General features: G+C 42.5%; 1 protein-coding gene and 1 long non-coding RNA gene across 2 annotated transcripts; one reads left to right on the top strand and one right to left on the bottom strand.

The window, feature by feature from the left end:
- Positions 1-2,915: 2,915 nt before the first annotated feature.
- LOC136355429 (transcription factor bHLH162-like) lies at positions 2,916-4,438 on the bottom strand. Its single transcript, XM_066307996.1, has 3 exons — positions 4,297-4,438; positions 3,665-4,021; positions 2,916-3,557 (listed from the first exon to the last, which is right to left on the bottom strand). Exons 1-3 carry the CDS (start codon positions 4,435-4,437, stop codon positions 3,489-3,491), a joined length of 567 nt encoding a protein of 188 aa, XP_066164093.1. The 5' UTR covers position 4,438; the 3' UTR covers positions 2,916-3,488.
- LOC136355430 (uncharacterized) lies at positions 3,776-4,531 on the top strand. Its single transcript, XR_010739682.1, has 2 exons — positions 3,776-3,908; positions 4,284-4,531. It is a non-coding gene; the product is annotated as an uncharacterized lncRNA (long non-coding RNA).
- Positions 4,532-14,504: the final 9,973 nt, after the last annotated feature.

Raw genomic sequence — 14,504 nt, forward strand, 5'->3', positions numbered from 1 at the left:
AGGTAGTCGTAAGAGTTGAATTGTCGTCTTTGTGCTGATGCCACTAAGAGAACAAACCACTTTCGTCACATGTAGTACACACTTTGGTTGCTGGATAATTAGATATATAAATGGCATCTTCCTAGTTAGTTCCTTCAATCAGTTGGCCTTAATTTGTATTTTCTCCTAGACTCCTAGTACATTTCCCTCGAATAATTATGCATGTCCACTCCAATTATGCAAAAGATCACCACAAAAGGATAGAGAGATAGAGGAAGATACCCTTCTATAGAACACATTAAATGTGATACTCTATTTTTTTTAATAAAGGATGTTAAAATGTAATATTCTATTAGTGCCAGTTAAACAAAAACTGGCACAGATACGATTTCCACCCACCTAACCATGCATGCTCTCTAGATAGGCGGTGCCGATTCCTTAACAATCCAGCATAGGGAAAAAAACACTATCAATGCTATATTTTAGATGACCTAAGAAATCACCGAGCTAGATCAAGAATTAAAAAGTAAAGTACTCGCTCTCTCCCCCATCTCTTGCTTCTATCTCCCCACTCAAAATCTCTTGCCCCGGATCTAATCCGTCTAGAGCTCAGAATCGGACCACCATGAGGTTTGGAGTGACTAGACCCACCACTTGTCCGAGCTCGAGGGGCCCGCTCGACGGCGGGCCGGCGGACTTCACCATGGTGAGCAGCGTTGGCTCCCTCCCCTGCTCTCTGGAGTTGATCATTTGGAGCTCGAGACTCGCTGGATCATGCTACCATGAGCTTGGGGAGGCGAGATCAAGTCTCCACGAGGTTGGGCGTGAATAGATGGATGTTTTTCTTGAGCTCAAGACTCCCGCTTGATAAACGGTGAGGTGTCGGTTGCTTCAAACCGACATGGGCAGGTGGGCTTCTCCACCACGTGGAGTGGCGACAGTGGCCTCGGCCTATGGCACCCTCTTCTATGTGTACTTATGTTATGTTTAATTCTTCCAATATAATGTGATAAATGTTGCAACTCGATCGCTAAAGATTGGTTCTATATATGATCTATTTTTGTTTGGAGTTTTTATTGTTAGATTTGAAGCATCGGCTCGATTTATTGAGTCGGCTCAATGCTTCTTTTTCTTGTTTACTTGCAGATACAGATTCTCACATCAGCGGAACTGAGATACATTCTTTACGAACCGACGCTGATGAGTTATACTACCTCCATATTTTAATGTATGACGCCGTTGACTTTTTATCCAATGTTTGACCATTCGTCTTACTCAAAAAATTTATGCAATTGTTATTTATTTTATTGTGACTAGATTCATCATCAAATGTTCTTTAAATAAAATGAATGGTCAAACGTTGAGATCGAAAAGTCAACGGTGTCATGCATTAAAATACGGAGGGAGTACATACTACTGCAGCCGGTCTTGCCTTCTCTTCTCTCCACGTCCAACACCACCATCCAGCTTGCCCGCTTCTCTCCGTCCGCGTCCAGTTGAATTAATTCATGTTGTTACGTTGCATTTAACTTATCGACTAGAGCTATTTCTGTAGTTTCTCAAGCAAAGAGATTGAGGACTGATATGATCTAAGAAAAAAAATGAATTAGATAATATATAAAACAATATGTATGTTAATTTGACGGTTTCACGGTAGTAATTAATTAATAAAGGTATCTACAGGAGACAAAAACTTCTTTAGGTTTAACTAAGTTTGTAGAAAATTAGCAACATATATAATATTAAATTAGTTTCATTAAATGTACCGTAAATATATTTTTATAATATATTAGTTTTGTGTTAAAAATGTTAATTCCTATATTTTTCTATAAATTTGATCAAACTTACAAAAGTTTGATTAGAAAAAGTCAGAATTACTTATAATACGAAATGGAGGAAGTATTAGACAACTATATTCAATTTAAAAGGAAATTAATGGTCCCTCCGCTTATGACATATATGAAATTATCAAATAGGGAAGAAAAAGACAGGCCAGTAGTGTTTTTTTTTTGTAAATTTATATCTTACAAAAGTATGTCAGGTTGATCTTTGAAATTTTGTATGGTTGTCTAGCTAATATCAAATTGCCTATATGAGTTTTTTTTAAATTACAATAATTTTATAAAAAAGTTCTCAAGTTTTTTGCTCAAGTTGTGTTTTAATTTCCACCATATATTTCCCCTTAAGGTCCTATATGGAACACATGAGTTTTACATTAAATATACAACAATAAATACATTTCCATAATACTTAAAATTTCTCCTTCGTTAAGATCGTTAACAGAAAATGGGTCTGTTCAATTATGAAAAAAAATGAAACATTTGTGGAATTTGTATATGCAATGATCAGGAAAACTCATGCACTTCACTTTCATCACTCAAGAGAGATGTCCCCTTACTTTTCTCATACCATCAAAATTGTTATAAAAAAATCAATTTTTTTTAACAAAATAGATTAATATGTGATATATTACTCTACAAATATGTATATTCAAATCCAACAACTCAAGTTATAAAAAAATTTGATTTTTTTGACAACTTATATATAGAAGTCAAATTTCTTTTTGCTCTTGTCATTTTTTTTTTGAAAACTCTTTGGATTATACGTAAGCGAAACAATGGGATATTCCTTTGAGGGATGATACCAAACTGCGCCTTTGTTCCCATTAATTATTTGACATCTAATTCAAACAATCTAATTCTGGTTAATTGAATACAATTATATATATGTAATATATTCCTGTATATAGTCATTCATTTATAGTTTTATTATACATATACTGCATAGCCATGGAGATTGAACAACGACACACCCAACATCATATCCGACAAAGCTGATCAACTCAAATTCTCACTACGCGGTGCTAAAGCAGAATTAATAATAATTGAACACCAAGCCATAAAATAAGCAAGATCAGCTAGTGCATGCAAATCAGCTGTTATTATCCACGTGCAATGCTCAAATTAACACACCTGATACACACGATATGATATGACAACATAATTAATTTGATATACAATCATATCATAGCTAGCGTAAATGTTTTACCGCGTCAGAGTCAAACATCGATCGAAATGGATCTCTGCCTTTCTCTCACTCAAGTAGTGCAGTGTACGTGTAAACTCTGTAGCTAGCGACGAACTAGTCCATTTCTCCATATCACACTCCAAACAATATACCAGCTGCTGCTGCACCAACAGAGCAGCTGGCTTGATCATCGCCGCGTTGACTTTTGGCCGTGTCAGATAGCAAGTCAACGCACGAGTTATTAGGATTAATTCAAAGCTCTATAGTTAAATTCATGCATATATTGCATGCATGAAGACAAACTAGCACTCCATTGCTAGTGGTGGTCCGCTTTGAATTCAAAGGTGTTTGAGTGAAATTTTGGCTGGATATTTAATTATGTTTTGAATCGAAATATATATATATAGGTTATGACCATCTTGTAGCTGGGTGGGAATTTCGTCAGAAGATTGCATGCATGCATAGCAACCTTGAATCCTTGATTAGTTGCTCCGTATTGCTTCCTTTAATCTCTGCACCACCCTCTCAATGCCTCCATATCCATCTCCAATCTGCAAAAGCAAGATCATTAGCAACCATTTATCCCTAATTAATTGCAATTAATATTGGTTGGTAATTGAGCTGCATGCGTAGGAAGAAGATCAGATGGATCGCTGACCATGGCGTGGATGGTGTAGACGGCCTTGGCGCCGGCGACGGAGAAGTGCGCGTTCTGCACCTGGCCGCCGGCGTCCTCGACGGCGCGGACGGCGCGGTGGAAGGAGGCGCCGTCGGTGGGCGGCGCGCCGGTGAAGAGGATGGCGTGCAGGCCGGACCCCAGGTGCTGCACCTCCACCTCCGGCGCGGCGGCCGTGGCCGCCCCGGCGCCGGACGACGACGAGGAGCCGCCGCCGCCGCCGCCGGTGAGCTCCCTCTTCTTCTCCCTCAGCATGTCCACCCTCTCCTGCGTCTGCCTTATGTACTCCGCCGCCACCCCCAACCTGTCCGGCCTCGTCGTCGCCGCCGCCGCCCCACCCTGCTCACATCACATCACATCACATCATATATCTGTCTCCTATCTAATTTACCGTAATCTCATGTATACCCTGGTATCAATTGCTGACAACCTTTTATTTTATAAGGCGTAGAATTAAACATGATCGCAACACCCAAATTCAACAATAATTTTTTTTCTATTTCGTGACTAGATGCCAAATTTAAATATTCCGTAAATCAGTTCACTACGAGAATCCGTAATTTTCTTTGATGGTATTTTGAATTTGAATTTGAATGTGAAGGAATGGAATTAACTGTGGGGGGAGCGGAGCGGACGAGGGAGTCGAGGTGGGAGTAGAGCTTGTTCATCTGCTCGCGGCGGATGCGCTCCGTCGTCTTCCGGTCGGGCTTGCCGCCGCCGCCTCCGCCACCAGCTGACGGCGGCGGGATCTCCATGTCGCCGGAATCCGATCGATCAGGGACGACGGCCGGTGTGGACGTGGCTGGCCGGAGCTGAGAGCGAGCTAGGTCTCGTGGTCGCTGTGTGTTTGTGTTTTCCTCGTGCTCCGCTGCATATATATATAAGGTTCCATAGCGGGTCGGGTCTATACCCGTTTAGGTGAATTATTCTAGCATTAAGGGCCCCTTTGAAATGGAGGATTAACAAAGGAATTTTGGAGGATTCATTTTCGTAAGGATTTTTTTTCCCATAGAGCCCTTTGATTCATAGGAAGAGGATAGGAAAACTTCCATAGGATTGCATTCCTTTGATCAATTCCATAGGAAAATAAGCAAGGGGTTAGACCTCTTGTGAAACTTTCCTTTTCCTTTGTTGAGTGTATCCTGTGGTGTAATCAAAGGGCTCTTCTCTCTATTTTCTGTGTTTTCAATTCCTGTAGGATTGGAAAAACATACAACTTCAATTCCTACGTTTTTTCTATTCCTGTGTTTTTCCTATCCTGTGTTTCAAAGGGGCCCTAAGTGTACTGTCAGTGTATGATCAAGTCATCGTCAATTTTACTCCAGGGGATCGATCGAGTAGTCGTAGCTCGAAGAATAATAATCCACTTTAATCTTAGCATATTTTTCTCTTGATTCTTACTATTAATGGGCTAGTTCAACGGTATCTACAAATCAATCTACATGTGTTGCATGGAAAGCACTAGTGATGTTGTGATGGAGTCGTGGATGTATAACTCCACCCATTTTATAAATATTACCCACATGCAAGCGACCTTTCAATAGAAATTTAGTGAGATCAAGGATAATGTCGTCGTTAGTTTTTGTCTCTTATATTAGAGCATATGTTAAGCGCGCTTTTACGAGGTAAGTATGGTGTTATGTATGTAGTGATGTATGCACGTATACGTCTACCATATAATCATACAAAAGATAACATATATTTACATGTGTAGTAGGGTAATCAGGATCCAATCTGACCTATTAAATACGGGTTTTGGAGCTAATATCATCATAGTCTTAAGGAAGTAAAGGAAAAAAAATATATAATTATGCATTATCGGCCACCGTAATATATACTCCCTCATGTCACAATTAAATTCTTAGGTTTCAGACAAATTCTGGTTAAACTTTGACTATCATTGACTTTAATTACTTAATGTGAAATCATAAAAATGATATAAGTAGATTTAACCTTAAATAATTGTTGGATTTTATAAACTTAATTAATTATTCTCATTTAAAAGAGAAAATTTTTATGTCCCTGAAATTTCAGCAGATCCCTTTCATACCCATGCCCATGAGTTTTGCCACTCCCTTGTATGCTCTCGAATTTTGGTTTTAATCCCTTCTACACTTATTCCATTATTTGACTATCAGTTGATTGTTTAATATATGTGAAAATAGTTGATTTTTTCCGTTGAACATAGAAGGAATGTAGGAATATGTAAAGTCTACAGTAAAAAATTATGTGACTACAATAATTATAATAATCATATATATGAGGTTGTATTATATATATGTAAGGTTTAACATATATTCACAAAAAGGTAAGCATAGATTTTTGTAGATGCTATATAGTATAGCAATGAGACTAGTATACCATTTTACTTATGTACTATATACATCAAGTGCCAAATCTGCTGTATATATAGCACCAAATATATATGGTAGATACCCTCTTTTTAATATAGATATACAGTACATTTTCTTTTTCATTACTTAAAAAAATAAACTTAATTAATCATGAGTAATATGCACCTCGTATAACAAACTCTTAAATATAAGAGTCTTGTGCAAACAAACTCTCTTATACCTCCAGCAACACAGACTCGATCCATGAATTTATACATATTCTTTCCAAGCCTTTGGGTATATTTGACTTTTATGCCGCTATTAAATTGTCAACTAATGAAATATGTATGGAAGGAATCAGAAGCAAAGTTCGAGGGAATATATAAGATACTAAGCAAATTAAACTCATCAGAAGGCATGAAAGGAATCCACTGGAATTTCATTAGCATGCTAGGAATTTTCTCTAAATTAAATTATGGTCAAACTCATAGCTCGAATTGATACTCTATAAAAAAGCTAAACGGTGCGCATTTTTTACGAATTAAGGGAGAGTTGTATTCAACCTTGATGCGATTTGTGTTTGCCTTCAGAAATTAGAATGCCTGTTAGGTTAAAAATTTTCTATACTGTACACGGTCCGTCCGTACGTCCAGGGTGGTATATAACGCGTTCTCCAAGGAGGTACTCCAAACTTAATTTAGCTAGAGACATATATAAGTAGGACGTCTGTATGGTCAATCTCATAGTATTAACATAGGCAGAGTGTTATTCCACTACAACACAAGCATCATTTAGGTAGATACCATTATTTATCATATGGAAACCTTTTAAAGAAACGCTCCGATCATATATTCGATGCCATTCGACTAGCTTTGACTGTAAAGTTGGATCACTCCTCTTATTTAAAACAATTTATACATATGTTATATATTTTGTTATGACTTGTTTTATTATTAAAGTTACTCTAGACGTGAACTATATTTTTACTAATTTTTAATAGTACAAATGATTAAACTTTATATGTTAAAAATCAATTGCGTCAACTATTTATATTCGGAGGGAGTATATACTAAGAAAGACAACAAATACAAAATGAAAAAAAAAATTCTGGTGAAATTTCTCAGTTCTACTTCTCATAATTAATTATTTAGTCCTAATATAACACAAACCACAGATATTCATCTGAACCTTTTTTTTCAAATATATGTAATAAATTTGTTTGATGATTTTAATTAATTTATATCGGAAAGCACTTGTGGTGCTATACTGCTACCTGCTAATTAATGCCTGAATGCGTGATCCACATGTAAGACTAGAGAGGACCAATTGTATACACCAAAGTACTGAAAAAAAACTCAGGTGCATGTAATTTGGACAATGGAATGATGGGTCGAAGAGTTTTCAACAAGAAAAGCTAGTTCAATTGGATTACAACCATGTTCGGGTCAAGGTTTTTTCAAAATAAGAAAAAGGAAAAAGTACGAGTTACCCCCCCGAAGTATCACGGTCATCCGAATTACACCCCTGAACAACAAAACCGGACATTCTTCACCCCCAACTATGCAAACCAGACGAATTACCCTCTGGACCCAATCCGCGGTGGTTTTGGTCTATGTGGCAGTCCAGTCAGCAATTTATTTATTAAAAAATAGGTGGGCCCCACATGTAAGTCTCTCTCTCTTATATCTCTTCTATCTCTCACTCTCTCTCTCTCCTCCTTTAGACTGCGACAACGGAGGCAGCGGCGCGGCGGCGAGCCGAGCACGACGGCGGAGAGGCGAGCGAGGTGACGGCGGCGGAGGAGGCAGCGGTGAGGCGAGGCGAGGCGGCGGCGGAGGAGGCAGCGGTGAGGCGACACGAGGCGGCGGCGAAGGAGGCAGCGGCGAGGCGAGGCGAGGCGGCGGCGAAGGAGGCGAGCAGCAGCGGCGGCGAGACGGTTGGCGGGGAGACGACGTCGCCGTGAGGAGGCGAGCGCGGCGGTGGAGGAGGCGAGGTAGTAGTGGCGGCGAGGCGGTTGGCGGGTGTGGCTGGGTGGCGACGGGCGGCGCGAGGCGAGGCGGCTGCGCGAGTAGAGGAGGCAGCGTGAGACGAGAAGGCTGCAACGTCGTCCCCCGCCAACCGCCTCGCCGCCGCTGCCGCCTCGCCTCCGTCTCCTTGCCGCCGCCCACGCCCTTTTGCGCCTCGCCTCCGTCTCCTTGCCGACTTCGCCATCGCCGCTCGCCTCGCCCACGTGGTCGTCGGACAGGAGCGGAGCAGTGGCGAGCACCTGCATCATGCGGAGGAGGACGGCCTCCTCGGCACACGGGTGGGAGAGGGGAGAGAAGCCGCCGCCGCCGCTCGCACCCGCCCCAGCGCCGCCCTGCCTCGCCGCCGCCGCCTCGCCTCCTCCGACCCCGCCACCTCGCCTCCTCCGCTCCCGTCGCTCGCCTCGCCGCCGTGCCTCCTCTGCCCCCGCCGCCGCTTCGCCTCCTCCGCCCCCGCCGCTCGCCTCACCGCCGCGCTCGCCTCTCCGCCGCCGCCTCGCCTTCTCCGCTCCCGTCGCTCGCCTCGCCGCCGCGCCTCCTCTGCCGCCGCCGCTGCCGCCTCGCCTCCTCCGCCCCCGCCGCTCGCCTCGCCGCCGCGCCTCCTCCTCCGCCGCCGCCGCCGTGCTCGCCTCGCCGCGCCGTCTGAAAGAGGGGAGAGAGAGACTCGCCTCGCCGTCTGAAAGGAGGAGATAGAAGAGATAGATGAGAGATAGACTGACAGGTGGGGCCCACCTATTTTTTAATAAAAAAATGCTGACTGGACTGCCACGTAGACCAAAACCACCGCAGATTGGGTCCAGGGGGTAATTTGTCCGGTTTGTATAGTTGGGAGTGAAGAATGTCCGGTTTTGTGGTTCAGGGGTGTAATTCAGACGACAGCGATACTTCGGGGGGTAATTCGTACTTTTTCCTAAGAAAAAAGAAAAGTCTGTATCCGGTGGAATTAACTGGACACAACACAATTTGTTTTTAACTGGTAACCAGCTAGCTGACAATAAACGTCTAGAATATTTTAAATTTAAATTCAAATACTTGCAGATACGAATATTTTAACTTGGTCACAGCCGATAACCAACACATATATATAAAACGACTGCTCTATTGTCAACCCACCTGCTTTTGGCTTTCGCACAATATATATCATGCATATTTAATTATGTAAAATTATGGAGAGTTCGATACTCCCTTTATCAGCGTGTGTACGCCAATGGCGGGATTCGGCGAGACCCGCTTCTGCAAGTTCAGCCAAGAGGTTAGCTAGGCACGTGTGATGGGAAGCAGGGTCCCTGTTTAATGCGGAAACAAATGAGCAAGAAAGAGTTACACGAGATTTTACAAGTATATCAGCTACTCAATAGTTTCTCTTTCTTTCTCTTCTGGATTCTCCAAGGAATTTCAAGGTATGTATCTAAGTGTTTCCCTCATCCAATTGGTCTCGGTTCTCCTCTATTATACTTTTCCGGCGGGACACCACATGACCGAAATTCGAGGAAGGGGTTAACTTTACAGGGATTTGGTATGGGAAGTCTTGTCATCAACCCTCCTTCTCGCGCGCTCTACCGGCCTTGGGGCAGGCCCGAATAGGGCCCAGTGGGAATGGAGCATAGCGAGAGCCTGTCACCCCCCACCCCGCCGCTCGATCCATGCAGTCAAGCATAAATAGGGATTACCCGTGTCGTCTTGTTAGTGGGGCCCGTAGTAGGTATCTGGTAAGGATGGTAAAAGAGGTAGCCCTGGCGGGGGCTTGGTAGTCAACCACATCCCTTGGTTTCACACCCCCTTGTTAGGGCAAACAAAGGGCAAAGTGACGAGCGCCAGGCATAATAGTCGCCACCCTGTTTTTCACACACCTTGCCCCAAGGTAGACAAATGTCTTGTCACCAATAGATGGGAAAGCATCAGGGACCTCGAGTCAAGCTGAGTTACGTGTTACAACCTCTTTCATCAGGACGCCGGCCTTGGGCTCCCCCCGAGGTCCCCATGGGAATCTGTCCATGCATTTTGAGATTTTTTTTTGAACGATCAGCACCAGACAGTGAGATGATTCATTGAATAGAGAAAAAATTACAAGGTTAGAGCACTGGAAGGCAATAGCCAGGAATGAGGAAAAAAATCCACCACCATGCACCCACGTACCTACACATAGCTAGGGAAAAGGCTTAGCACTGGATCAGCCGCTGCTAAACCAACAAGGGAACTACAGCCGAGAATGCCCAAAACCAAGCCCTAACAATTGAGCACTAAACTTAACTCTAGCCACATCTTTGGGATTGAGGGGGAGAGGTTGAGAGGGAAGAATGGACAAACTGCTCTCCCCCTAAGGCCCTCCAACGTGGTCAACTTGCATAAGTTAGGGCACCGCCACAAGAGGACAAGACATCTAGAGTGAGCTTGCACCAGTTGTCTGGGAAAAGTTTTGGCAAGGGGGCTTGTTAGACGACGTCTCCAAGGAGAGGAACGACGATGGCACTGCCATCATCGTCCATTGAGGTCTCAAGGAGAACCAAGACAGGGTTTTGACTTGACAGCTCTACAAGAGGAGAGAGGACAACTCGACAACGCCCCCAAGTGGGAAGACGATGCCCAAAACACTATCGGTGCCAACTCTGCCAAGACCGGGCTACGTTTACACCCGTCATCCGACCACCTGCTGATTGAAAGCTAACACTCCATTGCTCCACCCACCATCCATCCTCCATCGGCGAATGGACACTGCTACACCTACGCCTCCTATAGGCCAGTCTCAGCGTGCTTCAGCGCGGCCTTCCGCTCTCCACACCGGACAGCCGTCGGGACTCCGTCACCACTAGCCGCGCCTCCTTGCGCTGCTTTGGCCTCCGCCACCGCCACCACCGGCCACGTTTGCATGCGATGCACCAGCCTCCCCTACCCCTGCTCTATCACCCGCGCGTGCAACAAGCCTCTGGCCTCTGCCACAGTCTCCTGTCGCCATCGTCTTGTTGTGCCATCTCCTTCGGTCAGATCTGGTAGTGGTGGCGCCAGATCCAGCAGCTGGGGGGGGGGGCAGATTCGGCCACGGCGGTGCTGGAGTCGCCGCCTCGAGCCGCACCACCACGCGGCTTGCCACGCGTGCCTTTTCGGCTCACACCAGACGTAGGGTGCTTCGGGAAGGGGGGGTTTGACCCCGCCACCACCATCCCGGCAGGCCGCGTAGTTTCTGCGAGTGGACGACACGAGGGGCTGTATTGTAGACCATCATTTTGAGATGGGCCATGTGCCATCTCTGGGTTGGTCCCCCGATTGTCAACAAGCTTGGGGAGAGCTGCTAATTAAGCACCTAACTACAGATATTTTCGCACGTGGCACATAACCTCAAGTATTATGGCATAAAGTTTTACAAACCATACTATTAATCATTTTGAATTTAATCTACTACACTTTCGAGTTCTATAATTGCATCTTAAATTTATGAATTCTATATCCATTATATGAATGTTACATAAGCATAGCCTTTTTAAATTTTAACATTGGAGTTTGTCAAATTGCTAACGGCGTGGTTCTGTGAAACTTTAGAACCATAATACCCAGGGTTATATATATGCCATGTGCCAAAATCCATGTGGTTTATGTAACTTGGACCATAATAGGCGGAGTATTATGAAATTTACTCAAATTTAAATAATAAGTGATTGATTAGTACTCTACATTAATGCTATTTGTGAACAAGTAGAAATTTATGGGTATGATTCTACATACCATATGCATGGTTAAAATCATGTAACAATAATGTGGATGTATTTTTCATATAAATTTCGTGAGGTTAGGAATTTCGTTTCTATCTGTAAAGCGTGGGTTAATATATAGATGCACTCACATTATCTTCGTTTTGAAAATTTTATTTTTCTTGGCCAAAAATAATGTTTGAAATCGGAGGACATAACGCTTGGCATGCGAAAAATTCAATTTTATTTTTCGCATGCGGTTGGATTGAACGCGCATGGGAAAATCGCTGTTTTTAAAGCAGTTGCCTGGGTGTGGGCAGGTGCTACACCTGACTGTGAGAATGCAATCTAACGGTATGCAGAAAGTGTTTCTGCATTAGTGAACTTGACACGACACTGATGGCATATATTGCTGCTTAATTTGGCACCGACCCCTGTATGCATATGCAGTGCACAGATTAGTTTGGTTTGATGAGACATTCTGATCATTGCACAATTTCTAAACGTGCGCCGCGCGCGCGTACGCACTATTGCTTGCTGACTATACGTACTCCGCCAGCAGCCACTGTAATTAAGGAACGTGTGGAACTTCTCTCTGGCTGTCATATGAACAGTAATCCTAAGTAGTTAATGATATTTCTCTCTTATTTTATTAAGCCACATCACCTCGATTATTTTTAGCCCTAGGATGATACAACTATGGTTCAAATTGTCTCTTCTTCTTCTCTCATAAAACCATGAAATCTTAATTATTTTTAGGCTCAAAATTATAATTTATTTTAATTTTGATAATCATATTAGATATTATTTTTACATATTAAGTAACTTAATTTTTCGTAGCAATCGTGGTCGGGTATTCATCTAATTAATTAGTAATAAGAACGTGCAATAACTAGTAGCGATCCTGATTTTGTAGTATGTGTGACTGTGTATGCATGGATTGCGGCTGGTTTTCTTGCTCAACGATCGCAGACCAGATGTTACGGCTGCCTGAAAAAGGCCAGGCCAGCCGGTTTGGCAGCTATATTAGCTTTAATTATTTTTCAGTTGAAATGAGAAATGTTCCCTCCAACGCAATCAATCACAGTTGGGACGAGCAATCGCGCTCATGAAAGAAATTGTCGTAAATGGATGGCAGTTGTTAATTTGCACACCGATGATCAACATTGCCTCGGAGGAAGTGTTTTTTTTCTCTTGTGAGGTTGAGAGAATTTTCTATCGTTTTTTATGCCAATTTATTAATGAAAATAATTTAAAAAAATTAGCAATATAGAATGTAATGTGCCACTATACAATTAATTATACATGTTTAAATATCAAGGAAATTTGTAAAAAAAAACTACCATATAAATTATTTATGGAAATAATTATAAAAAATTAACAATATAGATTAATATGTAATGTGCCACTATACAATTATATATGTTTAAATAAATCACTTGAGGTTTGATATTCCACGGCACAAGTCATTTTTTTGCAAATACCCACCCTTACTCTTTTTGTTGCAAAAACCACCCGAGTGTGTACGTGATTAACAGAATTAACATGTTTTTATAAATTAAGTCGTCAATGTGTTTTTTTATCAAAAATAAATATTTATAGGAGTATATTGTTGACACTTTTCTTAGAGATTCCATAAATAGAATTGCTAATGAGAGCTTAAATATTGTTGCACTAAGTTTCGCGATATGCATAAATAAATTCAATGAGATATGAAAAATAAGTTTAATGCAAACACTTTAACAAGATTGACTTAACTAACTTAGCAAATATCACTCTGATTCGGTTAAGCACATGTGTAACGGGATGGTTTTCCAAGAAAACTGGGTAGGAGGGTGTGGGCATTCTCAACAAAATCACTCATGGGTAGAATGTTACTTATCGGGTGGTTTTACATTTTTTATTAAATATATCACTTTTGCAAGTTATAACAATATAATAATTATAAATGTACATGTACGAGTTCTAGACTTCTAGTTTGGAATTACATGTTTGTGTAGATATATTTTGTAGTAATCTTGTCAATTTTTTCAAAATATTTTTATAATTATTTAGGTAACATGCAAAAAGAGAGGATAGACCTTATTATCTCCATTATCTCGATCCAGTTCGTTCTTAGTTTTAATTTGACCCGCCACGTTCTCTAGCTAGCTAATGCTCTTTCAGCTTTCAGTTCTCAGTTTTTCACCAGAAAGTAATGACGTTTATGCGTTTTGTATGCATACGTAATGATCCATCTTTCCTTCTTTCTGTGATCCATCAAAGTTGCCATGAAATGATGGGTCATATCGGTGCATGCATCTGCACGCAATTCTGCATTAGATTCAATCGACGCAACGATGCAGCAGAGAGAAGACGTACTTGTCTCTCTCTCGATCAGGAGTTCATCGAGAGACTACTACTGGACGATCCGGATCGATCGATCGGTCAGGTCAGTCGGTCTCGCGGCCGGAGGTAGAAGACGACGATGACGACGACCGCTGACTAGCTAGCGAGCTGGCCGGCGTCCGTCACCGGCGGTGAGAATACACTGCAGTCGTCTGCGAAACCGAACCTCTTGACCTCTCTAGCTCCAAACAAATTGCATCCATATTTGCAACGCAATCGAGGACCACCATATCACAAATTCACAACGTCGACGTCGTCGTCTCCTCTAGCTTTTTTAAATGCGGGGCCTCGTTAATTTGTTCTCTTCCTCACGCTGCCCGCCCGCCGTCGGATCATGATCGGACGTCGATCCATCGTCGCCGGACCTCGCCGCCGATGGAACAGCGGTGTGGAC

This window comes from Oryza sativa, chromosome 2 (genome assembly GCF_034140825.1).
Source record: "Oryza sativa Japonica Group chromosome 2, ASM3414082v1".
NCBI classification, from domain to species: domain Eukaryota; kingdom Viridiplantae; phylum Streptophyta; class Magnoliopsida; order Poales; family Poaceae; genus Oryza; species Oryza sativa.